Source organism: Vanellus vanellus (assembly GCF_965231255.1).
Source record: "Vanellus vanellus genome assembly, chromosome: 5".
In the NCBI taxonomy this organism is placed as follows: Eukaryota; Metazoa; Chordata; class Aves; order Charadriiformes; family Charadriidae; genus Vanellus; species Vanellus vanellus.
The window spans coordinates 60,603,490-60,629,951 of NC_138910.1; the positions used below are offsets into that span (position 1 = coordinate 60,603,490).

Sequence of the window (26,462 nt, forward strand, 5' to 3'; positions counted from 1 at the left end):
CGGAGAGACATACGTGTGTTGGTCTGACTGTCACACTCGCGACTTTATTACAGGTGTACCAGGAAAGGCCGGGCCCGTGGCGCTGCCCTTCGCGCCGCTTCGTCCAAAGGACGCCAACATTCCCTCCGCCACCGCCAGCAGCTCTGCGCCAGGAACCTCCGTGAGGCGCTCGGGACAGGTGACGCCCTCCCGTTACTTCCCGCGGGCGTCTGACGGCTCTCGAGGCGCCGCCTTCGCTCCCCGGGCGGCGGCCGGCACTAGCCGGCTCCCCCCCGCCGATCGCCCCACGCTCCCGGCCCCCTCCGCCGCCGCCCTCCCTGGCCCGGGCCCAGGGTGGCCGCCCGCCGCCTGGTTGGCTGCGGTTGGCGTGGCTGCCCTCCGGTTGGCTGCTGGGTGGGAGGTGTGCGGGGCGCGGGGGCTGCCTCTTCCCGGAGTAAGATGGCGGCCGTGACCGCTCTGAGGAGCAGCTGCCGAACGGCGGGGCGCCTGGTAAGGGAAGCAAGGGACCCTACGGGTGGTGGTGCGCCCGGTTGGCCGGTGAGGGGGTGCACGACGCGCAGCATCATCGCCTCGGCGGCGGCGGCATCTTGAAGCCCTGTCGCTTCCTCCCCGCCGGGAGCGAGCGGCGACCGGGCGCCAGACCCTCGGAGCAAACACGACACGCTCGCAGACTTGCCGCCTCCCCTCAGCCCTTCCCGGCCTCCGCCTCCCCCGCGCCGGCGGGCGGGTAGTGCCCGAGCTACCCTCTCCGCCTCCCCTCAGCCTCAGCCCAACCGCCTCAGCCGCGCCTGCGGGCGGGCAGCGCCACAGCCCGCCCCGCCGCTGCCCCACGGTGCGGCGACACAGGTGACCGCGTTCCCCAAGCCCAGTCAGCCGGCAGCGCCCGGCCACGCACGACCCGAGCTGCCGCGGTGCCCCCGAGCCCGCCCGCTGCTCCCCGGGTGGTCAGGGGTGTCCTCGTTCCCCAGGAACCCCCACAACACTTCCTCTGCCCCGCGCTGCCGCCCCCTGAATGTCGTCCCCGTTGCCTATCTTTGCTGAGGAAGAAACGTGTGCCTCCTGCTCTAAGCCACTGGCATCCTTCTCTTCTGCTACTTCGTAGTCATCTGATTCATGGCATTGCCTATACGTTACACGGCCATCCTCCGCCCCTGCGTCACCCGCTTTGCGTACCCTGTCTGCACGGAGACGGTGTAGTTACACACACAGAAAGGGGAAACCTGTTTCTTTGAGTCCCAGGAGCCTTGGGATTTGTAAATTAAGTAGTTGAGATACCTTACCATACTTACAGAAGTGAATCGACTTGGTCGACTTTTAGGGCGTTTATAATAATCTTATAAGCATATACCATCATTAAGACTTACTTCATGCTTTCTTCTGCCTTCTTGCGTTACAGTCTTACTGCTGTAGGGAAGAGTGTTGGTTTCCAGTTGTCACTGCTGTCTTATGGAATGTCAGAAAAAGAAACATATTTTTGTAAGATAATCCAACTGAAAGCAAAATTAAGCACCAGTTCTAGTTTCTATTATTTTTTTATCTTAATAATAATTCATATTGTATTTTGAAAGCATAGTAGTAGGAATTTTTTCAGTGATACTTTTGTAGTTGGCTAGTTTTAGGCTACATATGTCATTTTACTAATTAAGGATGTTGAAAATAGCAACTTCTTTTTAGTTTTCTTTCTAACTAAACCATCTGCTCTTAAATCCAGGGGGAGAGTCTGATAAGATGAAAATGCTCATCTTATCTATGTGCATGCTGAACTATAGAATTGACTATTTATAGTGTGTGTTTCCTGCAAGCACATTTTAAATTTTGCTAGATAGTAATTCTTCTTGTGACCATCTACTGTGAAACAGTGATAAGATCCAAGAAATAATGTGCTTATTATAATATTAAAGAGTATTATTTTAATATTCTCAATGCTTTTGCAAACATTTTGGCTACTAAGAGGAAAAAGGACAAAGTAATGGTGGTTGTCCATGGGGCTATAAGTTGTGAAGAAGAAAAGAAAGGAGCCTGGGGGTCTTTGTGTTAAGTGGTAGGGAAATAAGTTACCTGGACACTAACATGGTGCCAGTTATTTAGGTGAGGAATAGTGCCTGACTGAAACATGCTACCAAGGACATTGGATTTGTTTTGCATACGTATTCTGTATCTCCAAGTATATAGTTACCTATATACTAAACCAATGTAAGTAAATGTAAAATGACTCAACGGGACAGCAAGTCAAAAGACAGAGGAGTATCCGTTACTGTGAAGTCATTGCCTTTGAGCACAAACTATTCAATTTGACTTTGAAATTCAGTGTTCCTGCATCAGGTAGGATGCCTGCAGGCTGTATAAAAACATTTTGTACCAGGGCCAGCAGTAGCTTTAGGATCAGTGGTGATTTAGAAAGGCACAGTGGGCTTCTTTTTGAGGAAACAACCAAAACTGAACTGAAGAGGGGCAAAACAGTTCTCCCCCAAGTAGCACACAGCTCCCATATTGTCTTGGTTCAAACAAGTCTTAGTCAACCAGGTATCTGGCTGATGTGTCCTCAGTGAGAGACTGGTGTGAGTCCTCAGTTTCTTCTCCCCACAGTAACTCCACACTCTGAGGTCTTACAAAGGAAAGGGTATTATCTTACTGCGGCATTATTGCCTTTAAATTGTCATATAGAGCAATAGTGGTGATGTAAACATAACAGCTAGTACTGTGCTTATTGTTTTTTTATTACTATATTTCTCCAAGACATCAAGATACGTAGATGGGTGTGCTATGGATATTAGAACTAATTTTATCTTTTATATGCTTTTGTTGTTTTCTTACTTGGATTGCACAGAAAATAGTATTATGGCGATTAAATACTGAAATTAATAAGCACAGCCTCCTTATTTCATGTATTTTAACTTTTCCCGTTGTTAGAAAGGAATACTGTTCTATGAAGAGATTGGGTTCTGTATTATTGCTTTAACATAGTAGCACCCAAACTTTTTGGTAGAGAATGTGCAAAACTGCAAACCAAAAATCTTCCATTTAAAAAAAATGCAGTAGTTTTGAATTATTCCTGCAAATGTAATTTGAAACAGCATTGAAACTTCTGTAACAAAATCAGTCTGTTTTTTTGGCAGTGACATTACTAATTCACTACCTGCATTGGTTACCAAATGTTAAAAACACATGGAAAGCATTATGAAACTTCACATTTAGAAATAGTTCAGAGATTTGATGTGCTCCTTGTGATCATCTTCACAGGTAAATATTGAATGTTTTCCATGTAGGGTCATATAAAGAGAAAAGAGTTTTATTGTAAGTTTGGGACAAAAAAATGTAGCAGTGGACTCAAGCGGGAAGAAAAACAGAATTAAAAATAGGAGAAAATAGGCTTGTGAAGATGTACGTTATATACCAGTTTTGTAATTGAATGAGAATTTTAAATGTGTTCATAATGTAAGATTTGCCATATTGTAAAATTACTATTCAACCTGATTTTTTAACAGGGAAAATTGGAGGACTAATGAAAAGGATGAAAAGTTTGCTCATTATAGGAATTAAAAAAAATATTATTTTAGATCAGTAGATACAATCTTAATAGCAGGCAGCTGAAAAGTAACTCGATGTAACTTTGTTGTATCCTTTATGGTAGATTGTACTGTATAAATATTTGTTCCTAAAAGAAAGGTGATATTAAATATAACTTGCAATGATAGATTAAATAATACAGAAAATGTGTACATTGTCAGTTCAGAATTGTACAATTTTCTGAATAGTCGACTTTTTAAAAGCATAATATAAAATAAAATAGGTGAACAGTTTGGGGGGTGGGGAGGGCAATCAGGAAGTTTCATATATTCTGTAATTATTGAAAGGATTTAAAAAAAAAAAAAGTTAAAATTAACTTTCCCATGCAGGTGTGCTGTTTTCTGGCTCCTCTAAGAAGATAATTTCTAAATTTTACAGTTTTGAGCTACTTGAGGTACATTGTAGCACCTGAATTTTTTTTTCATATCTCTAAATTAATTAGAGATAGTATCTACAGATAAATTGTTATTTTTATTAATTTTACAGCACTCTAAGACAACATAACACCAGAATTACATTAGATTTAAGGAATCTTACTAAATAAGAAAGGGTCTGAACTAACTTCTGTTGAGATTAATGATAAAATGCCTGTTTATGTCAATGCGAGTGCTACTGGCTTTGCTTTTGACCAAAATCATGACTGATTACATGATGCTTTAAAGCATAAGGTTTTGTCTGAAGAACCTTTCAGAATATTCCCTTGACCCTTTAAGTTGATTTCTGGATACTTATAATTGTAACCCTGAAAGAAAACCATCTCACACCCATTTCTTAAAAGAATGTCATTAAAGTTGATGTGAAATGGTATTTACTTGAAGATGATTGCCTCCTATATGTTAACAGAAATAAAAGGGCAACTGCCTGTGCCCTCTGGTGTGAATTTCGTTTCCAACTAGTACTTCTGATCAACCTTTGATTGGAATAAGAACTGACAAAGAAAAATACGCTGATCTTTCCTGCAGTCTAGGGGACCCTTCCAGCATCCATTCTGGATAAGAATATTTCAGATGGCTGATGTAGTTGATATTATGTATGCTTTTTGTGTGCGTGTCCTGATTAAACTAATTGCTTAGAGAAACAATAGCAAGTATGAATCTCTTACCAGATCTTGTCATGATTTTTGTTAATTGGTTATGTTATTGTGGCTTTGATCTTCCCATGTGTTGTGTTAGTGAAAGAAGTTAAAGACCTGGCAAAGCTTATGCTAATTTAATGGTTATTGTACATTCAGTATGTATTTGGTATAATTGTGTTTCCATAAGACCTTGTGTTATATAAACTAGAATTAAACTATTTTAGCATTACTGTTGCATCAAGAATGTTAAATGAGTTCTACATTCCTCGGTCCATTATATTAACACTTGAGACTTTTCTCCCCCAGGTTTGCATTCACCATGTTAGATCGTGCAGCGGCATTCGCTTTATAAAATCAAAATATGTGTGCGTGTTTGACAAATCTGCCCTCAAGTATAGTCATCAACAGCGATTATTCAGAACATCTGCTGGTAATCTTTTTCATAATAAAATAATTTATTTTTATTTTGCTATTTTATGACTGTTATGTTAGCGGTTTGTATATGACTGGTGTGTAGACTATTTTGAATGCATTCAGATTTTTCTGTCTGATATCTTATATTTAGTATTAAACATGCTATATTTCCTTATTGTCTGTTTTAAGTTTCATGTGGCCAAATTGTCCAGTTTAAGCTTTCTGACATTGGAGAAGGAATTACAGAGGTGACTGTAAAAGAATGGTAAGTTCTACTTTTTTGGAAATATACTAAGAAATCATTAAGTATTTTAACAGCTGTATTATCAATTATTTATCTGAGAATATGTTTGCTGGCTTACTAGTGAAGTTTTTCAAGTTTCATTTTCCACATTTTAAACTCTCATATATACTGAGCTTTACATTTTGTTTATTTGCAGTCTGGTTTATTTGGGAGTGGAAAAGGTGGAAGGAATGGCATGCCCTAACCGTACCTGTATGTAGGCTTTCCTTCAGTGATTAATGTTTTTGGAGTGCAGGATGTCTGTCTTTCATTATACTTACTTCGGTTGAACTTTAGAAACAAATGACTAGTCTGGAGTATCCACATGATTTTATCCTTCTTTATTGACTCCAGTAAAAGATTTGAAGAGTTAAATTGTTTGTAAAAAGCTAATGCTGAATGGATTAATCAAAATCAAAGTGTACAGTGAATGAAGGCAGTGTTGAAATGCCTTGTTCTTTGTACAAGTAGGTGAAAATACTTGTCTGCATAGAAGACAGTGTTTCCCACTTCCAGTTTCTTTTCTGAAACTGTTCATATACTGATCCTGGAAATTTGAAACTAAGAACTTCCTTAGGTTTGGACTAAGCTGGACTCGTTCTTATTTTTAGACAGTTTATAATCTGTCAAGAAAACTCTGCTTTGCTAAAGTAATAGTAAAAATGTATGTGTGAAGGTATTCTAAATCATTGTGTTATTTCATACAACGAAGGGTTCTGGAGCAGTCAGGCAAAAGGTATATAGCAAATGTGTAAAATTTGTCTTCTTATCTGGAATGCATTTTCATGTTGTGGGGATGTACATAACTGAACTAATAAAAAGAATATACAGCATAGATTTTTATACTTAGTAAGTTTTATACTAGCCTGTATATTTTCTCTTAGGTATATAAAAGAAGGTGATAGCGTGTCTCAGTTTGATAGCATCTGTGAAGTACAAAGTGATAAAGCTTCCGTTACTATTACTAGTCGTTATGATGGCATCATTAGAAAACTGCATTACAACTTAGATGACATTGCTTATGTTGGAAAACCATTAGTGGATATTGAAATCGATGCTTCAAAAGGTATTATAAGCCATTTTTTTTGTCTTGCGTGTTTTATGTTTGTTGTCATAAAACCATCAGTGACAGACGAGTGTACTTTTTCCTCCTGAAAATCATAAAACTGAATTTCCTTTTCCCTTTATAAAGTCAAGAAAATTAAGTAGAAAAAAAAGCTGTGATATTTCATTAGGATTTAAAATCTAAGAGGAGAGATGTTTCCTCTTGAAAATTTAACTTATGTTATGTTCCCATCCACAGTAGCTCAAAGTAAATGCTTAAAAACATCAGCTGTCACAGAATCACAGAATGGTTGAGGTTGGAATTTAACAAATGTTTATAATGTAGTAAAGTTAATATTTTATTTTTTTTTTACAGGCGTTGCCCCAGAAGAAGATGTTGTTGAAACACCTCCTATGTCTCATGAAGAGCACACTCACCAAGAGATAAAAGGTCATAAAACATTAGCAACCCCTGCAGTTCGTCGTCTGGCCATGGAGAACAATGTGAGTTTGCTGAAACAGGTCCTGCTGCATTATATCCATCTTTTATATAGCTGTTTGATTAGGAGAACATTGATCTAGAGGAAAGTGCAGTAAGAAATTACTTGTTTTCAAATACATTTCAAATATGTAAAAAGTGTTGTAAAGATGAAGATTTCTCTGTTTTCTAATGATCAAAGTACATAGGAAAATAATTACTGGGCTTAAAATGCAGGTAGGATACTTTAGGGTGGAGATTAAGAAAACCTTTTTAGAATCAAAATAATAAGGTATCAGAATAGATTCCTGGGACAAAGGAAGGATGAGGGTAAAATGGAATATCAGCTTAAGCAACCTTGTTCTGTTTTTCAGATTTGTATTAGAGCAGAGGACATACTAGGTGATCTTTTAAGCACTTTTCTAGTTCTTCTTTCCTGTGAATCTGTGAATATACCATTGGTTTTGAAAGCTTGTGGTGTATTTTTAGGAGAAAAATAATAAGTAGAGAAAATTAAGTGACAAATAGCTTTCATCAAATTAATATTTCACTATTGATCCTGTGAGGCAATTAAGAGGTAAGTAGTATTCATAGCTCCTCTTTAAACTATGCAGTTAGAGACCTAGTGAGCCTTCTGTGTGATTTGAAAAATGTTGAGCACCTAATAAATCATAAAAAGGGAAAGAAAACTATAGGTATGTTAGATCAGTAACTGGAATAATTTTTAACCATAGCTCACAATAAAGGATATTTTTATATCTCTGTAAAACAGAAGTGTCATAGCTTATTATGTACTTTTCAGATTAAATTGAGTGAAGTTGTTGGAACAGGGAAAGATAACAGAATTCTTAAAGAAGACATACTCAATTACTTGGCCAAACAAACGGGAGCTATTTTACCTCCATCACCGAAGGCTGAAATTATTCCACCTTTGCCAAAATCAGAGACTGTGCCAGCTGCTCCAAAGGACAAAGCACGCAAAATTCCTGTGCCTGTTTCCAGACCCATTGTGTTTTCAGGAAAAGATAAAACAGAACCTATAACAGGTAAATCGTAAAATATAAAAACTTGAGACCACGTTCACAATAGACTACTAGTAAATGTTACTCAGTGAACAGTTGATCCCTTTTGATGGGAGTGTGTTTCATGTCATTGTCATGCAAGTGAGCAATAGGAAAACATCTTCTGTAAGAAGGTGTTGCATGAAAACAATATTTTGTGAAATAATTGTTCATGTTTTGGTTGGATGGAGTTGGGCTGCAAGTTGTGCTTGCTCCTTTTTAATCTGTGTTTCTTCAAATGTGTGTTGAAACAGGCAGGGATTCTGAAACACATGCATTTGTCACAGTATGAATCATTATGCAATTAGTGGCAAAGTGCAGTGAATTTAAGGGTTTATCAGTGCTTAATAATAGTGTACTTCAGCATTCACACTTTTTGGAGAAGAGTGCAACAAAAGACACTAAGGTAAGAAAAAGCACATTGCACATTAAAAGAGAAAGGTAAAAGGTTTTTGCTTGCCTTTCAAGCAATGTTTATTTGGAGAGGCTGGAAGGAGTAGTGCAGATTACTGTGTTGTGATTTCAAATACATACGTACATAGGAAAGCTATACAGTAGTACAATCTGAGATATTAAAATTGTAAAAACCGAGTTGCATGTGCTGAATAACTGTTGATCCTAAAGTGATTTTTACCCTGTCCTTTTTTTTTTGTTGTGGTTGTGGTTTGTTTTGTTTTTGTTTTTAAGTTGTGTAATTTTTTTAATGGAAACAAATAATTGAAATTTCACCATAACTTTCCAGAAGCTCATTTTGATGGTTTAAGTAATCGGTGAATATTTTCCAGGTTTTCACAAGGCAATGGTAAAGACTATGAGTGCAGCCCTGAAGATACCCCACTTTGGTTACTGTGATGAGATTGATTTGACTCAGCTTGTTCAGCTGAGAGAAGAGCTGAAACCTCTAGCACAAATTCGTGGAGTTAAGCTTTCCTTTATGCCTTTCTTCATAAAGGTGAGACGTGCAGCAGAGCACTGTATGGAGTACTTATGCAGATTTTGCCAAAATCTGATCAATGATTGCTGTAAGTTTGGAGCACCTCTCTATCATCTGAATAATTACAGGTCACTAGAAAAGTCTCAGCTTTTCTTGTTTATTGCACCACTTATGAATTTACTGTTGGAATTGTAGTTAGTGTTATTATATAACCTAACTACAAAATTATATATAATGGAAAAATTTTGAAATATTAATGCTGAAACATAGAGCAGATAAAGCATTATTCATTATGGGGCTAAGCATCACTGAGTGTTTGAATTGAGGTGCTGGGGAGGGTCCAGAGAAGGGCAACGAAGCTGGTGAAGGGTCTTGAGAATAAGTCTTATGAGGAACGGCTGAGGGACTTGGGGTTGTTTAGTCTGAAGAAAAGGAGGCTTATGGGAGACCTTATCACTCTCTAAAACTACCTGAAAGGAGGTTGTAGAGAGGTGGGCGTTGGTCTTTTCTCACCAGTTACAACCGATAGGACAAGAGGAAATGGCATCAAGTTGCACCAGGGGAAGTTTAGGTTAGATATTAGGAAAAACTTCTACACTGAAAGAGTTATCAAAGACTGGAACAGGTTGCCCAGGGAAGTGGTTGAATTGCCATCCTTGGATGTGTTTAAAGGCTGTCAAGATACGGTACTCAGGGACATGGTTTAGAAGTGGTCCCGGTAGAGTTATCTAACGGTTGGACTTGATGATCTTAAAGGTCTTCTCCAGCCATAACTATTCTATGATTACACAAAAGAAATTTTGGAAATTGTCAGTATTTTTTATGAACTCCGTTAAAATGAACCTCACATGAAATGCATCATCATTATTATTGTTATTATTATAGTATTTTTGTTGGTAATGAATCCATTGGGTGAATCGGTATGTCTCTTCTGTTGTTCAGAAGACCAGGCACTTGCTCTCATTTAGTTGCCATGGTTCCATTTCCAACTGTTGGCATCAACGAAGGCTGATGCACTGCCTAATCTCTGCATTGAATGTCTAGCTTAGTCTGAAACTTCTGGTAATGCTATTTCAATTAGAGTGCTAAGTAAGCACTCACTCTGCTCACTCTCTTTAGGGGGAATTACTGTTACATCCTTGAAATAATTGTCATCTAAGTGGAGAGCTGAGAATGGCATTGCTACTGAATCTCATAACTTTTGTCTTGGGATATTTGATTTTGAATTGTGGAACAGAAATAACAAATGCAGATTCAACTTCACTTAAACTTGCGAAAGGGTTTATCACTTTTTATATGTCTGTCTGATGTATATTTGGGTTTTTAAGTTGTCTTTTTCTTCTGCTATCCTAATAATGACAGAATATCGAGAGGCAAGTTTAGGACAGTTCAAGGCAAATTTGATTGCATTGAGGAAATCCATACTGTTATTAATCTAAAGTGTCTCCCACCATTCCTTCCTTTCTATGCAGCTTTCTGGTTATAAAATATAAAAATCTATCTTATTTTTTTATTTATTTCTGTTTAACAGGCAGCATCTCTGGGATTATTGCAGTATCCCATTCTTAATGCTTCTTTGGATGAAAGCTGTCAAAATGTCACATACAAGGTTTGTAAACTACCGATAAAAGTTGTGAGCAGAAAACCTAAACTAACAGCTAACAAGGGCTTTTCAGAATTTTAAGAACCAAAATTATGGCATTGTGCTGGAAGACAGTTTGTGTGTCCAGATTCTGAGACTGGATTTATCGTTGATCTTATTTCAGTAGTTTCTTAATCAGAGTCACTTTGTTTCTCAGGCTTGCCTCAAAAATGCATATTAATATAGTGATTTTCTATTTTTAGAAATGAGAACATTTAAAATCTAGTACATTAAATTTTTAGTAATGGCACAGTGGTTCCACTGTTCCAATGCTCAACCCTTATGTATTAAAGTCATATTCTAAACTCAGTTTTGATAAACATTATTTAATTTTCATACAAGGTGCTGAATTGACACTTCTGTGCAGCAAGCGTCTGTTTTCTTAAGTGATGTGTACATACTCCTTGCAGTACAAACTCCTTTTGTGCTGTTTTATCAATATCTCTCAGATGAATCCATATACATTCCTTCTAGCAAATGAAGGGCAACCCAGTTTACTATTTTTATTTTTATTTTAGTGTTCTCTTTAAAATCTGCTAGTCATGTTTTGTTACCCCTATAATCATCCTAAAGTGAAATATATTCAGTGTGAAATAGATTCAAGGATTTTGTATCCACTGGATATGAAACTACCAAAATTAATTTGCATTTTGCAGATGTGGAAAGCTAGTATTTAAAAAATTACATCCCCTTCTCCCCTTAAAGTTGTCTAGAGGAGTTGCTTATTACAGACAGCACTTTCTGTGTTAAGAAGATACATAAAGAGGACATTATTCAAGTGTTTTTTTAATGTAAAATACATTTTATGTTGACTGCTTATGTTAATGAAACTGGTTAATGAAACTTGTTGCAGGCTTCGCACAACATTGGAGTTGCTATGGACACAGAGCAAGGTTTAATTGTCCCAAATGTGAAAAACGTTCAAGTCTGTAGTGTGTTTGAGATTGCTTCTGAATTAAATCGCCTACAGTCCTTGGGCTCTGCTGGCCAACTGGGAACAAATGACCTCACTGGGGGAACATTCACCCTTTCAAATATTGGCACAGTAAGTACAGGAAAAATGAGAACTTGCATCTGAAAACTGAAAGTAGTTTAATATGCAATGAACAAAACCTGTAGCAATTAATGCAAGAAGCAATCTGCTTTAAAAAAAAGTATGTTTTTTTAACTAAAACTCTCAGCTTTTTCTTTTCTAGATTGGTGGCACTTATGCCAAACCAGTGATTCTACCTCCTGAAGTAGCCATTGGAGCACTTGGAAAGATACAGGTATATTAACTTTATCTCAGTGATGTGGGTGTTTAACTCTAGCTAACTAAGGTCATCTGTAATTTTGTTTTGTTTTTGTTATATAAGCATATTTCCTCTTTACATTACAGAAACTGCATAGCTTGTGATTGAAAAGTTTTGTGATGTTTTAGATGACTGTGCAGAGACACCAAATGCTTAAATAGAAGTCTCTTCTGCCAAAGGTTCAGATTTGTTTTCTAGAATCCTGTTATATTTCACTCATTTATGTTTAACCTTCTGGTTACTAAGAAACAATGTAAATATATTTTTACAAGTTTTGAAGTTTTGCAACATGATGATAGCGTTTTTGCTATGATTAATGAGAAAACTTGAGACTATAAAAGTATTCTGATTTCATGAGCTGCATAGCTGAATCCATACAGAACTCCATACGGTGAAGGCAGTTTCATGTTTTCTGAACTTCAGGCTTTAATTTTTAGTCAAAAATTATTATTTTATAGGCATAAAATTAAAATTTTATAGGCATTTGAGATCAATACTGGAAATGAAATTAGTATTGATTTAAAATACTTTTTCTCTGTTCTTCCTATGAGCCTTTTGGTTAGGGGGTGCTTTAAGGAAACCATCACTTTGAGCACTAACAGTGCAATAAAATATTCAGGAAGAAACTTTTGAGTCAAGAAAGGTTTTCACTACATCAGTATTTCCATGATGGTGGAAACAGGATATGGCTGTTTATTATATGTGGGTTTGCAATATATTCTAATCCACAACACGAACAATAATGGGAAGGTCTTTGTTTTTTTGAATGGCACTACTGCTGTCTGTCTAATTTAGCAAAATGTTTAAATGTAGGTTAACAAATGAACAGTAAAAAATACAGATTTATTATTGAAAGTATTTAATATTTCTCTTTTTTTCCTTCCTCTGATTTTTAGGTTCTCCCTCGGTTTAATGGAAAAGGTGAAGTATTTAAAGCACAGATAATGAATGTGAGTTGGTCAGCTGATCACCGCATCATTGATGGAGCTACAATGGCCCGTTTTTCTAACTTGTGGAAATCTTACTTGGAGAACCCTGCTTCGATGCTGCTAGACCTTAAATAAAGGAAACCATGGCTAGAATATGCCTTTAAACTTTGTGGATTAGACTGAACAGTTATAAAAGCTAGCTCTGCTAGCACGTGCCCTTTGCTACTCACATTATATAATAATTCTATGTGGTTAAAAGTTATCAACAGCTGCTATCAGTCTATCAATTCGTTGTTACTTCTTTTAATTAGTGCTGTAATTTCTTCTACAGCGGACTGTCAAAATTAGTATGTCATGGAGTGATTTCTGAATCTGGTGATGGAATGTCTTTATTTTGCCTTTTATGATACATACAGTTGTGAGGCTGGTGTGGCTGAATGACACTGATCTACATCTGCAGTATTTATAATCTGATTAACCCGTTTTTGAAGGGAAATACTCATAGTTCTTCCTTGTTGGATACGTAAATTTATTTTAACAAATAATATCCAAATTCCCCAAAGAAGTTATGCAAAAATCATATACAAATAAAATGCCTTTTATGCTTCTGCTGTAAGATGTCCAGAGAGCTTTTTGTTGTTTGAGTAAACCTCTCAAGTCTTTTGCTAGTCTGCTTTTTCCTGGCAATTACTTGCACAGTTACTCTTTATAAAATTGTAATTGAAGAGGCCGTGTTTATTCAAATGCTTACTGATAACATTTATTGATAACTATCAGGGCCTTAATACTGTCTAGAATATCCTGTACTTTTATAGGCTGGAAGTAGTTGCAGTCCTTAAATGCTTTCCAGTTATTTTTGTTTCTTATAGAAAGCATCTGTCTGTTCAAAAAAAATAAATAAATTGTTATTCTACTAGGTAAGCCTGACAGTAAGCAGAACGTGTTCTAAAAGCTTGCACTGTATTATTGATGTTCAGATACTAGAATTTGACATTAATCAGATACAACAAAGAATTAACATTTAAAAAGTACTATGTGAGATAAGGACTTTTTAAACTCAGATATGAGGTGCATAAGGAATAGGTTTAAGTTAATGCCTTCAGAACAGACAACAATTATATGGCTTTAAGGTAAACTAAACAGATGATGAAGATTGCAGTGGTTATTTAACAGGAGATATGAAGAAAACCATTGTATATAAATAGTTTCTAGAAACATAAGTTGCAAACAGACACAAGAAAAGACAGTTACGTGGCCTTAAAAATTAATTTGTGAGACACAAAATGGACATTTTCTCCTTTCTTTAGATATATCAAAAACTGCCTCTACAGGAGCATTCTCCAAAATTGTAGACCAAAGTTGTCTATTGCATTTAGCTGTGAAGATGCAAGGCACAAGCTACCAGAGGTAGAACCTCTGCTATCCTTGATGCTGAGACTGAGCAAGAGGAAAGCTGGTAATGTATGGGAGAGACCACGGGAGCATACATGTAAGGTGCTATTTATATTTCTATTGTGGTATAAGAGTCTTTTATATATAGGTCATTTCTCGCAAAGTTTGACTAATATATCATGCTTATCACCTATTTCATTTTTATCAGATTTATTTATTCCTAATAAAAAAAATAAAGCCACAAAGAATTGTAGTAATTCTGTTTTTATTTGTGAGTTTTATGCAGGCAATCCTGTACAGATGACTCAAACTTCTGTTTATTCTTATCTTAAAGAACTTACTGCACTCAAGGCTATCAAAAGAACACAGTCTAATGGCTACTGTATTACAAGTATATTGTTGTGGTTAGGGCTTAGTTTGAATAGTATATTTTTAAGATCTGATCACCATGGAGAAAATAAATTGAGAAAATATAAGTGTATGATACAAAGCAATAAAGTGATTTTGAAATTTTTGAGACAGAATAATTTTGCTCACACGAGGAACCTGAAATTTCTTTGTCTCTCAAAACTCCAATAAAAGGGAAGTTTGTTATTTTTTTTCCTAGCTCTAGTTAGCTGTCCCTTTAAAGGAGGAGGAAATGAAGTAGTCAGGTTTTTACTTGTGACTTTTTTAGATCAAGGAAAAACATTGAATAAAAAACGCTGTGGGGATTGAATGTATACCAAAACTGAAAGAAGAAATACCTATACCAAAGCACCTATTGGATCTCTTTTGCTTTGCATAACATTTTACTTAAAAAAAAAAAAAAAAAAAAAAAAAAAAAGGCTTAGATGGTAGAAAGCTAAAGCAGTTAGTATTTTTTTAAATAGGTCTTGGTGTTCAGGTATTTAGTTGGTCATGGACTAGAGAGGGGGGTTTTTGGTTGTAAAGTTCTATGTGGTAAGGCTCATAATGAGGAAAACTATGTCTACTGAAAGAGGGTTATATACAAATTAATGATATCTTTAAAATGTCATCTTCATATTTTATACTCCAGTGCAAAAATTGGTTAGAATTCTCCAATTTTATGGCTTCTGCCTCAAAGAGTGACCTGTGATTATTGCTGTCTCTCCATTTAGTTGAAGAAAAACATTCTGACAGTTGTTCTCCTTTTATCTTCTGCAAGGGCTCTGTGAAGAAATAGAATGTTAAAAATGTTTCATGATTGGAAGCATGAAAAGGGGTGAGTAATAACCCCTTTGCACATCCTGATAAAGATTACTTTTTCTGTCTAGACTTTGATAATTTGCACTAAGATTTTTCAACAAGAGGATTCTTCGGTGTGGGCAAAAGTAATGAGTAAAATACTTGGTGATACTTTTTCTAGTCTAATTAGTCAATGTCACCATTTAATAACAGTGAAGCTCAGTTATCTTGCAGAGAAACATTACTAGAGTAAAGCAAGTAATTGTTATTTTGAACTCAAAATGAGCTTATTTTTTATTGTGGAGTGGAACAAGTACTCCTTTGTTCTTTTTGCTCACAATTTGTAACTTTGTTAATGTGAGTCCAGGAGTTTATGGGAGTCCAGTCACGTTCGGCAGACTGGGAAGAAATTAAGAGTGGTAAATGCTTGGGGGTTTTGCAGAACTGCCTCATGTGATACCTTCTATTCTCAGCATGGGTTAAAATTAGAACTAGACTGACATTGCATCGGAGCCCGAGTGAGAGTTCTAAATGGTTTTGGTGGTACAGACAGGATTCGTAATTTACCTCTGCTTTTGCCCAGAAAGCGATGATTCACAGAAAATCCTTGAAAACACCAAATTGAGTTGAGGTAAGTTGTAGTTAAACTTTTTCAGATGCTTGGTGGTGAAATTGTTGGGAGATCTGGTTACTTGGGAGTAAATTTGCAGTTATTTTACAGCCATTCTTGGGAATTCGTTTCTGAATTGTTGGCTGTGGTGGCATGATTATTATGGTTTTTATTTTCCTGACAAGTAGTAAGATCTAAGAACAAGAAGTTTTTGATCCTAGTCCTCTTATTATATAATTAAATCTCCTTTAAAACAAAGTCCTTTACTTAGGCCCTCTTTCATATTTCGTGGTTGTAAAGCAATATTTATTTAATAATATGCTTTCCACAGCAAAAGAGACTTGCCTAGTGTAATCTTTACTAAAAGTAAGTATCGTTTCAGCTGTATGGTCTGATATTGGTTTTAGTAGTACAAGTATTAACAAACGTCTCTTTTCTGCACAATTTATACAAAAAGATTTCTAATTTTCTACCTAAAAAGTCTTATAGTTCAAAAGACTGTCCCAAAACAACAAAAAATGATCGATCTGGTAAATCACTTAATCTCAGTCGAAGTTTAATCCTGAAAAATAATGCAATTTAAGTTGTTACCGCTAATCAGAGCGTAAAACCTCATACATTGTTTTAGTCATTACTGTTGCATATTAGGATGAGGAATGGGAAAGATAATTACTATGAGGACCACTGAAAGAGAAGTTAATCCTTCAAACTGGTAAATGTGATCACATTGATGTGGGGGAGGGAAAGAGGATACAACCCTCTCTTTATGGGAAAAAATTTGATCCCTCTTTAGGAACCCAAATGCCAGACTGCATTGTGCCACACTGGTTGCCATTCGTCACCTGTCAAATCCTGCCATTTTTCCTTAACAAACAGAGAACAGTTAAGAATCATTAATATTAAACATATTGGACCAGATTCTTCTTTATTCAAACATTATAATTTGATTTCTATGGTGTCTTTAAAACAGGAAGCAGTCCTGACAATTTACATTTCTTATTATTTGCCTATACATTTTTAATTAAGTGATTTCAGTATAATCAGGCTTTACAAATAACTATGTTAGCAAAAGACTGATAAACATAAAATAGAATGATTGCAATTGTGGCTTATCCATGCTGCATAAAATTATAATGGAATAAATATGATAGAAAAGATTGCTCTGAAGGACAGACCTGCAGCAATTATTGTGAGGAAATATATGTATGAAAAGACCTGAAATTCCACTTTTTGATGTTATCTATCTGCTTGTTTGGAAGGAAGTTATCTTCGCTTTTTTAGTTTGAATGTATGTGTAAGACATTTTTCTTATTTGTCCCGGCAAGTATTAGTAAAAAGTTTGAAAGGAAGCACTCAAATCATCAGTGTTCAGAGGACACTGCTGTTGGCATGAAGTTTAGCCCTCCAAACTTATCTGAATATCAGTATCTTGGCTCCAGTTTATTTCCAAAAAAACCCTTTCCCAAATGGCTACAATAACGGCAATAAGAATGCATTTTAGAGGGATGCACTGATTAGGGTGACTGAGTATCCTACTTTGCTGTTCTTCAGGAAAATATGTATTAATTATCTTACTAAGAAACGGATGACTTAAACTTTAGGCTGAATTTTTTTTTTTAAATGTGGATCCTGACACTCAGCAGGGCTGCAAGAAGGTTCAAAGAGAGATCTGAAGAATTTAAAAAGCCTTTTCTTAAAGGTAATGCTATAATGAATTAAACTACGGAGAAAATGAATGCAAATAAAGTATACTAATTTATTTCCAGCAACAGTTCAGTTTCTCTGAAGTGCAAACTCCTTTAGTTACACGTATTTATACCAGGTAGCTGCCAGGATGCAGCTACCAGGATTTAACTGCCTTACATTGCAGGTAACAGCTTAATTTCTTCCTGGGAAGGCAATGAATGCTCATATTTGCATTTAATAATTATGGTCAGTACTCAGCCTACCATTGGAAGGAACTGAGAGAAGCAGTTGTTCACTGACTAAGAACGCAGAGAGATTGCAAGAATACTATTTCTTATTATAAGAAAATTTAACTAGGTGCAATTATCTATTTTTATAAAGAGAAAGCAGTTGGTAAAATTCTGTCAGTTCTATATATTACATAAATTTTATAATATTATCAAGTGGGTATTGCAGTATTTTAGTTTTCATGTCACTGTCCCCATCTGGTAGCTGATACAGGCGCTGATGCATTGAGCCTGAATTCACAGTCAGATTCCTGTGATTGAATCCGAACATGTAAGGATCATGACTGAAACTGCAGTTTGCGTTGGAACATTCACTGCTGTGAAGACACTTTGGGAAGTGAGAATACACAAGATAAATGAAGAATTGCAGAAAGAAAAGGAATTCAGACAGAGGTCTGCAGGAAGGTAGGTAAATTGTAGATCTTCAAGTATGTGAAAAGCTAGACCATATGTTGTTTCAGAAGACTTTAATTGGTCTTTTTAAACTCCTCCAGAGTCTATTTCTTTAGTTGTTACTCCAGCAGAATTCCCACCAGTTAGAATCTAGCAATATGGTCAAGTCAAACCAAGAATTCTGTTCTGTATTAAAAATATTAGCATACATACTAAATCCCCTAAATTCAGTTATTAAATTTCTCTCTTATGTGGATGTTCTAACCAGTGGAGATTTAATTTGTTATGCTTTCTTCTCAGTGGAGGCATTAATTGGGTCACTTGGTCTTCTGTCTGGCCAACAACTTCATGAAGCATGAAGAAATTTAGCATTCTGTCTTTGGAACTTTTCCCAATTTGTCAGATGTGTTTGAAATGGAATAACAAATTCAAAAGTTACTAATGGAAAATACAAGTGGAAAGAAAAAGAATTAGCCTAATTTTCATAGTTCTTGTTTAAGTCCCCTTTGGAAATCAAGCTAAAAGAATTCTTAGCTGATTGAGCTCGTTTCATGGCATAGAATCATAGAACGGTTTAGGTTGGAAGGGACCTTAAAGATCATCTAATTCCAACCCCCCTGCCATGGGCAGGAACACCTTCTGCTAGACCAGGTTGCTCAAAGCCCCATCCAGCCTGGCCTTGAACACTTCCAGGGGTAGCACCTCCACAACTTCTCTGGGCAACCTGTTCCAGTGTCTTACCACCCTCAGAGTGAAAAATTTCTTCCTAATACCTACTCTAAATCTTTCCTCTTCCAGTTTGAAGCCATTCCTCCTTGTCCTATCACTGCATGCCCTTGTAAAAAGTCCCTCTTCAGCTTTCTTGTAGGCACCCTTCAGATACTGGAAGGCTCCTATAAGGTCTCCCTGGAGTCTTGTCTTCTCCAGGCTGAACAACCCCAACTCTCTCAGCCTGTCTTCATAGGAGAGGTGCTCTAAGCCTCTGATCATCTTTGTGGCCTCCTTTGGACCTGCTCCAACATGTCCAACAGTCCTTCTTATGTTGGGGGCTCCAGAGCTGGATACAGTACTCCAGGTGGGGTCTCACCAGAGCAGAGTAGAGGGGCAGAATCACCTCCCCTGACCTGCTGGCCACGCTTCTTTTGATGCACCCCAAGATATGGTTGGCTTTCTGGGCTGCGAGCGCACATTGTTGGCTCATGTTGATTGAATCATGTTTGGTTTCACTTACATTTGGTGAAACTGAAGGCTTTCTTTTTAGGAGACTACTTCAAAATTAATGGCTTTGGAACGTAATTCCACATGACTTTATGTTGTATTGCCCTGCTGCAGCATGATGACAAGTGAAAGAAGTTATGTCCTCCTTCTGACTGTAAATTTGAAGAACTGTAAAACAGAATTCCTGGAAAATACTTCAGCCAAACTTACTTCGTATTCTTGTCTTCTCTCAAACTGATAGTGTATTTAGCATCCACAGATAATAAACGTTGTTTGACATCCAGCTACTGTCTCTTTGTTCCAGAAAATAGAACGGATAGTAATTATTGCCTTTATTCATTGTTGTGCCACTGATCTTCTTTCCCTTGTAGGCTACTGCTTGTCTGGGAGGAGAGAGCTGCTTTAGCAAAGCTCAAAGAAAAAGTTATTCATGAAGACGGAAGAGCAATTTTGAGGATAGAGGAAGAAGAATGGAAGGTAGTGTTGATAGGAATGAATATTGCTTGGGTTGAATGACTGACGCATTAGAAAACTACTATTTACAACTTTACACTCACAGATGTACTATTTTTAATCCGTGAAGTGCTCCCCATGTGCTTTGCTAACAATGAATTGAGACACAGTTGTGAGTGTAAAAGCAAGCTGATTTTTTAGTCCTAAGTGTTAAGCATTACTCTGCAAAAATATAGCCCAAAAGGCTTTTCTGCATTCGAAATTATTTACACTGCAAATTATGAGTTTAATTACATAAAGCATCATTTAACATTAATCCACCAGAACTGTTGAAATATATCAAGGTGGAAACCCTCTGTGTTTAGGTGCATTGAAATATTTCTTACTGTTATTTACTTCCTCTTTCTAAGAGTGAAAATGAGCTAGTAGATTCCCAGAATGTTATTATTATTGTTTCTAATGCACGGGGGGAAGCAGCTAACGAGAATCAATGACAGAGTGGAAGCTAACAACCTGTTCTGAGCCACACAGAAATGCAGATGCCACTTCCTATGAAGCGATGAGAATTAGACTGTGTTGAGGCCAGTGAGAGTGACAGCCACATCCAGCAATACTCTGGTGGTCCATAAGCCAGTGTTCCTTATTCAGAACTCATAGCATACAGACATTATAATTTTTTCTGTCCCTCAGCTCTTCTGCTCTCAGCTCCTTGCTGTTTTTCTTAACAGAATAGGAAATAGAATTTAGATCACCATTTAAATGCAAAGGGCTATTTACAGCAGTTTCATCCTCAGTTATATTGGTTTTGTTTAAAAAAAACAAAAACAAAAACAAAGAAAAGCAAGCCTGAGGCTTTTCAAGCAATGACAGGAGTGCAGATATCTAAATCCTGGGAGCAAAAAGTGGGCAGGTTAAATCTGTGGTCAGAATGACCTGCATTGATGGTGTTCATATCAAGGTGTTACAATATAGCTTGAGAAGGAGGAGAAATTTTCTCTTTTTTTTTTTTTCATCACAAGACTTTTACTGTTTCAAATAAAACTTCTACCTAAGCCTGTGTTCTTGTTGTATACTAAGCTAAGTTTCTTCTGGTTCCTATTTCTTGTCTTAGACACTACCTTCGTGCTTATTGAAACTAGCCCATCTCCAGGAATGGCAGCTTCATAGAACTAGTTTGCAGAAAATTCCTCAATTCATTGGAAGATTTCACAATCTTGTCGTTCTGGATCTATCCCGGAACTCAATTGAAAGTGTACCTAAAGAAATTGGTGAGCTGTGCTTTCTTTTATTTTAAGCTGCTTTTCTAAGATAATTAATCTTACACTAACAAGCCATTTTTGTGCACTTTGCCTGTCTGTCAATCCTATTGGGTAGTTAGAAAACAGATGATTTAAATCTGACAGTGAGATAGAGATCTTAAAACCATGGATTTCCTATAAATTTAAAAAAATGGCTGGATGGAGGAGATGTATCTTTATGAAAGCTCCCCACAAGAAAAAAGCTTGTAAGGACACCATATACTAGACAACAGAATGCAGCTAGAAAAGGGATATTGAAAAACAGGCTTCATGTTCTGAGCCCACAGCATGAGTAGCCTATGTTCATAAGTGGTTTTGGAATTTGGTTTGGTTTGGTTTTTTTGTAGTATTCAGCTAGAGTGCAGTTCTCTACTAAAGACTCCTAAGCCCTACTATTTGAATTTCAGTGATTTTTTTTTTTCTTAGTGAGAACACAGAGCACTTGTATAACAGTATAAGGATAACACAAAACAAATAGAATGAACCTGAACATTTATCATTTCTCATTTGTGCTCTCTGCAGGCCAGCTGACTAGCCTCCAAGAGCTGCTTCTGAGTTACAATAGAATAAAGTCTGTTCCTAAGGAAATAAGTAACTGCGTCAGTCTGGAAAGATTGGAACTGGCTGTCAACAGGAGTATCTGTGATCTTCCTCCTCAGGTTTTGACAGACTGTTTTGTTTAATGTGTATTTTTAATTTATCCAAAATCAGTTATCATTAAATGTTGCACTCCATGTTTTCAGATTTGCTTTGATACTCTGATTTCACAACTACTCCACAGAAACACATACGTGAACAATATTTATATGACCAGTCAAACTGAAGCCACATAAGGACATACGTATACCCGCGTAGCTGAAGGAGCCAATATTTATTTTGTCCAGATAAATGATTTGGTAGTGCATACAGGACAGTGATACACTTAATGTTCATTTGTTTAGGTCTTTGCTGGTTTACCCCACTGAGGGTCTGATGCCTTAGCACAGAGAAGTTCCCTTTTACGGTTGAGAATACAAATTCATACCATACGCCAGGACACAACCGTAAGCATCTTTACCAGAGCTGCTAGCTATGAAAAGGGTTTGTGTGATTTATACAACTGCCTACACATACAGTGTTGAACAAACTGAGATGTTGAAAGCAATTAAGATAGATAGAATAAGAACTGCTTGCCTACTTTAATTTGGACTGACCTAAACATGAAAGAGACCTGCATCTCTAAGTATTAGTCTCTTAGAGATGGCAAGTGTGTAACCATATTTACTTGTTTTAATTTATTTAAAGAAACAGTAGTGGCAATAGTTGACAGCAATCAGTGCCTTGCAAAATTGAGTGAGTCCAAACAGTAATATCTAACAACAAATCTTCAAATGAAAATATACACTATTAATCAGAATCCAGAATTTACAAAATCTATGTGGATACAGGTTACATGGTGTAATGTAGAGCGATAGCTTTTAAGTTAACATATACATCGTTCTGTCCTATTGAGACTATGGTGACATGAACACTGAAGCATTGGTTCTATGTACTGGAGTGGCACTCAGTGTTTAGACAGTTGGACCAGATTTGCAATAAAACATCTTTGCATCCCTTGAACACTGTAAAAGCACCTGAAGGCACAATTCACCAAAGGACTTAGGTGTTGCAATGCTGAATGATGCTGTTTAATTGTTAGAATATCTTGCCATTATAGTAGACTTCACAACATGGAAGGTTCACCCTAAAACAGTCCATGCAACTTGAGCCATAAAAATCTAAATACTTGACTAAAGAAAATTGGCATATTGGATGCAGTGTGAAATACTAATGACAGCGGTGTCTTTAAAATTCCATTTCTTCTCAAGGCTTGGGGTATATCTGTGTTGTCGCCATGGCATTCAGCTTCTCAGCAGTTAGGGTGCTGACTACCAGGTGGGAGATGAAGTTCGGCCTGATCAGTTTCAAACCTACCTACCTTCCAGGCAAGAACTGTAATTGTTAGGTAATATCAGCTAATGTAACTCAGAAACCATTCTGTGATTACTAACTCCAAAGTGTGTTGTAATGTTTTTAAATTGTTTCTTTTTTTCAGTCAATATTATTACAGCACTACTGTAATGGAACAGCTATACAAACTTGCATTGAATCTCCTTTTCTTTTCAGCTCAGCGATTTAAAGAAGCTTTCACACATAGATTTGTGCATGAACCAGTTTACTACCCTCCCTTCAGCTCTTCTCAACATGCCAAATCTAGAATGGTTAGACATGGGGGGAAATAAACTCCAAGACCTTCCCGATGCAATTGACAGGTAAATAAAGCTCAAATCTCACGTCGTAGTCTCAATTCCATTGCATTGAAATTGTAATTACTAAATCCTAGTTCAAAAGATTATTTTGATAACCTCACTGCAAATTTAAGATTTGTCAGTCCTAATGTGATATTTTGGATGAGCTGGAATAATCCATTCAATAAACAATAAATTCAGTATCAACTATCCAGTTAAATATTTCTTGCCAATGACATTTTTGACCAGAGGGTAGATGATTATCTTGGATATGGGGTTTCCTTTGAGAAATGTTCTATTCTTTATGAGAGTCATTTATGTGGCTGTAAAAATGAATCAATTACTTTATACTAATGATTGATAAGATTAATTTTCTAAATCTTAATTGATTGCACAAATACCTATTTTACAGAATGGAAAATCTCCACACTTTATGGCTCCAAAGGAATGAGATAAACTCTTTACCAGAAACCATTGGTAATATGAAAAATCTTAGTACTCTTGTTCTTAGCAACAACAAACTTAAGGATATTCCAGCTTGTATGAAGGACATGACAAATCTGAGGTAAGAAAAAGCAACAGAAATATAAATAAGAATACTAGAAGACAAGTTTTAAAGCCTCCCTTGAGTGGTATATCATCGAGCGATACTAAGGAAGTGGAAAAGAAAAGGTACATCCACTGTCATACAGATGGACACAATACCATATAAATCAGCATAATTACACAGACCCACAACAGTTGAGGAGCTCATCAAGGAACCTTTATGTAGCACAACTCATTTAAAAAAAATGTAAGCTATGATAGTTACAGTCCCAAAAGAAAAAGGAGACTGTAATACATTTTCTCATTACTGGAAGGTCCAAAGGCCTACTTCTAATTGGCCTTTCATATCACCGTCTAAAGCCAAGAGCTAGGAGGAAAAATATGTGACAAGCATAAAAATGACAAAAAGTAGGACTTTGGCACTGAGAAGTCAAGCATTCAGAATTAAACAAAAAGTATTAGGTATAAGGCTATGGTTGAAACTCTCCTGTACTTAATTTAAGAAAAATAAAAGAATTAATGTAATTTTTTAATTGGTAGAATTGGAATTATTATTTTGCATACTGTGACAGAACCTTTCCTGTTGTTTGCATTTTCATTTGAATTACTGGATGCTGGCTACTTAAGAGAAAAAAATGCTAGTCTAAATAAATCATGTCTATCCCAGTAAGACAATTCTTGTTTTCAGATGTTTTGGAAGAAGCAGCCTCTCTATAAACAAATATATACAAGCATAGGCCCAAGGATGGACCAAGAACAGAGGGAGACAGGGCTGGCTCTTGCCTTGCAAAGTTGGGAGGATGCAGGCATTTGCACTCTTGTTCTGATCCGCTCATGTTTGTGGAAGCTCAATAAAGCTGACAATTAGGTAAAAACCTGAAGACAAAAATGATGAGGACTGCAATGTTTTCTCCCACCACAATCAGCTACTGTTGTTATAAGGCATCTTCTTAGCTTAGTTTACTTAATATTACTAATATAGTGGTGAGTTTAGTATACGAAATACTTATTTTGCTCAAAATACTGTTTGAGGAATCTTCATTCAGTTTCAAAAGAGTTGTTCTCTCTGGACAAAACTTACTGCAACAGTAACCTTCTCTGGTGAACTGCCAGATTTGTCAACTTCAGAGACAACCCCCTGGAGTTAGAGATAACACTCCCTCCATGTGAGAATACAGAAGAGGAGGAGCAACAGGAAATGTTTGGCATTGAATTCATGCACATGTACATCCAAGAGTCACTCAAGAGAACAGGTATGGTTTTTTTTTATTAATTCCAATCTCTCTGCAATACAGTGAGGCAGGTAGGGAAGGATAAATTATCGTAGCTTTCTTTTATCCATATACAAATGAAACATGAATTATCTTCTTGATAAATGAGTAACGTTTTCCAAAAGTCTGTAAACAGATTTTTACTGAAAGACTGAAGGCAGGGGCACTTTTATCAGGCAATGGCACAGTAAGTCTTCACAGGAACAGCCTATGTTCTAGTAGGAACATACTGGAACAAGTATGTCTGAGTTAGGATAACTGGAAGTTTATGACTGTCTTTTGTATTTGCAATTTAATCAGTTTACACAGTGTGGGTCTTCTAGCACTGTTTGTCTCATGAAGCTCAGCTTCCCCTATTTTTGGATGTTGTCCAGATGGGACTACCAAAGAAGGATGTAAGGGAGAGATGCCTATATTCCCAACATACATTTTTCAGCAATGAAGTATCAACACCTGATAAACAGATGTTTCTCACAACCTGTTTCTGTTTCCCAACAGAAAATCCAGTCACCTAAACAGAACATCCCCACAATTCCATCCCATTTCTAAATCACACACACACAAAAAAAGCTGTAACTAGCCTCAAAGGTAACAGCTTAAAGGTTGCAGGAAGAGATGAAAATAAGCACTTTTGAACATATGTGCAGGTGGCAGCTGTTACTTGCAGAGAAAACTTCATTGCAGATATAGAATGAAGATCAGAGAGAACATTTTATGTATTGTGAAGGCTTAAAAAATGAATGACTGAAATGCTCTTGTTTTAGAATACTAAGCCAGCTTTTTTCTTGTATTTCATGAATCAATGATCAAATTAGCAAAAGTATATCAAGATGACAGTTTACAAGTAAGTTATCTTCCTTACAGTTGCCCCTAGCAGCACGGGCTGATGAAAACCTAGGCCTACTTAAGTAATTTAAGAGGAAACACAAAGCTATTCTGAACTTCAAAAAGAAAATAAAGTATGTTAATTTCTCTTATTTTAACCCATTGTCTTTCAGGAAATCTGGAAAACTGTATTTCTGGTCCTTCTGTCATAAATGCTGATGAATGAAGAATGTAACTGTGACTGGAAAAAAGTATCAAGTATACATCTTCCTAGTAAAGAGGCATACAACACATTTCAAATATTCTTAG

The 26,462-nt window shown here is 36.8% G+C and overlaps 2 protein-coding genes across 6 annotated transcripts; both read left to right on the forward strand.

Annotated features, from left to right (window-relative positions):
- Window positions 1-421: 421 nt before the first annotated feature.
- Window positions 422-14,625, forward strand: DBT (dihydrolipoamide branched chain transacylase E2). Of its 4 annotated transcripts, XM_082483370.1 has the most exons (11): window positions 422-489; window positions 4,949-5,072; window positions 5,246-5,321; window positions 6,224-6,405; window positions 6,760-6,887; window positions 7,664-7,907; window positions 8,708-8,874; window positions 10,388-10,465; window positions 11,352-11,543; window positions 11,695-11,766; window positions 12,687-14,625. In XM_082483370.1, exons 1-11 carry the CDS (start codon window positions 439-441, stop codon window positions 12,852-12,854), a joined length of 1,482 nt encoding a protein of 493 aa, XP_082339496.1. In that variant the 5' UTR covers window positions 422-438; the 3' UTR covers window positions 12,855-14,625. The 4 variants fall into 4 exon arrangements, with proteins under 4 accessions (XP_082339496.1, XP_082339498.1, XP_082339495.1 ...); XM_082483372.1 differs by lacking the exon at window positions 422-489 and adding an exon at window positions 3,274-3,961 and having other exon boundaries at window positions 4,949-5,321; XM_082483369.1 differs by lacking the exon at window positions 422-489 and having other exon boundaries at window positions 4,456-5,072.
- LRRC39 (leucine rich repeat containing 39) lies at window positions 14,621-26,455 on the forward strand. Of its 2 annotated transcripts, XM_082483383.1 has the most exons (10): window positions 14,621-15,336; window positions 15,883-15,930; window positions 18,088-18,287; window positions 19,865-19,970; window positions 21,058-21,214; window positions 21,767-21,903; window positions 23,390-23,535; window positions 23,924-24,076; window positions 25,171-25,310; window positions 26,327-26,455. In XM_082483383.1, the coding sequence occupies exons 3-10, from the start codon at window positions 18,163-18,165 to the stop codon at window positions 26,377-26,379; spliced, it is 1,017 nt and encodes a 338-aa protein (XP_082339509.1). In that variant the 5' UTR covers window positions 14,621-15,336; window positions 15,883-15,930; window positions 18,088-18,162; the 3' UTR covers window positions 26,380-26,455. The 2 variants fall into 2 exon arrangements, with proteins under 2 accessions (XP_082339509.1, XP_082339508.1); XM_082483382.1 differs by lacking the exon at window positions 14,621-15,336 and having other exon boundaries at window positions 15,830-15,930.
- The last annotated feature ends 7 nt before the right edge of the window (window positions 26,456-26,462 follow it).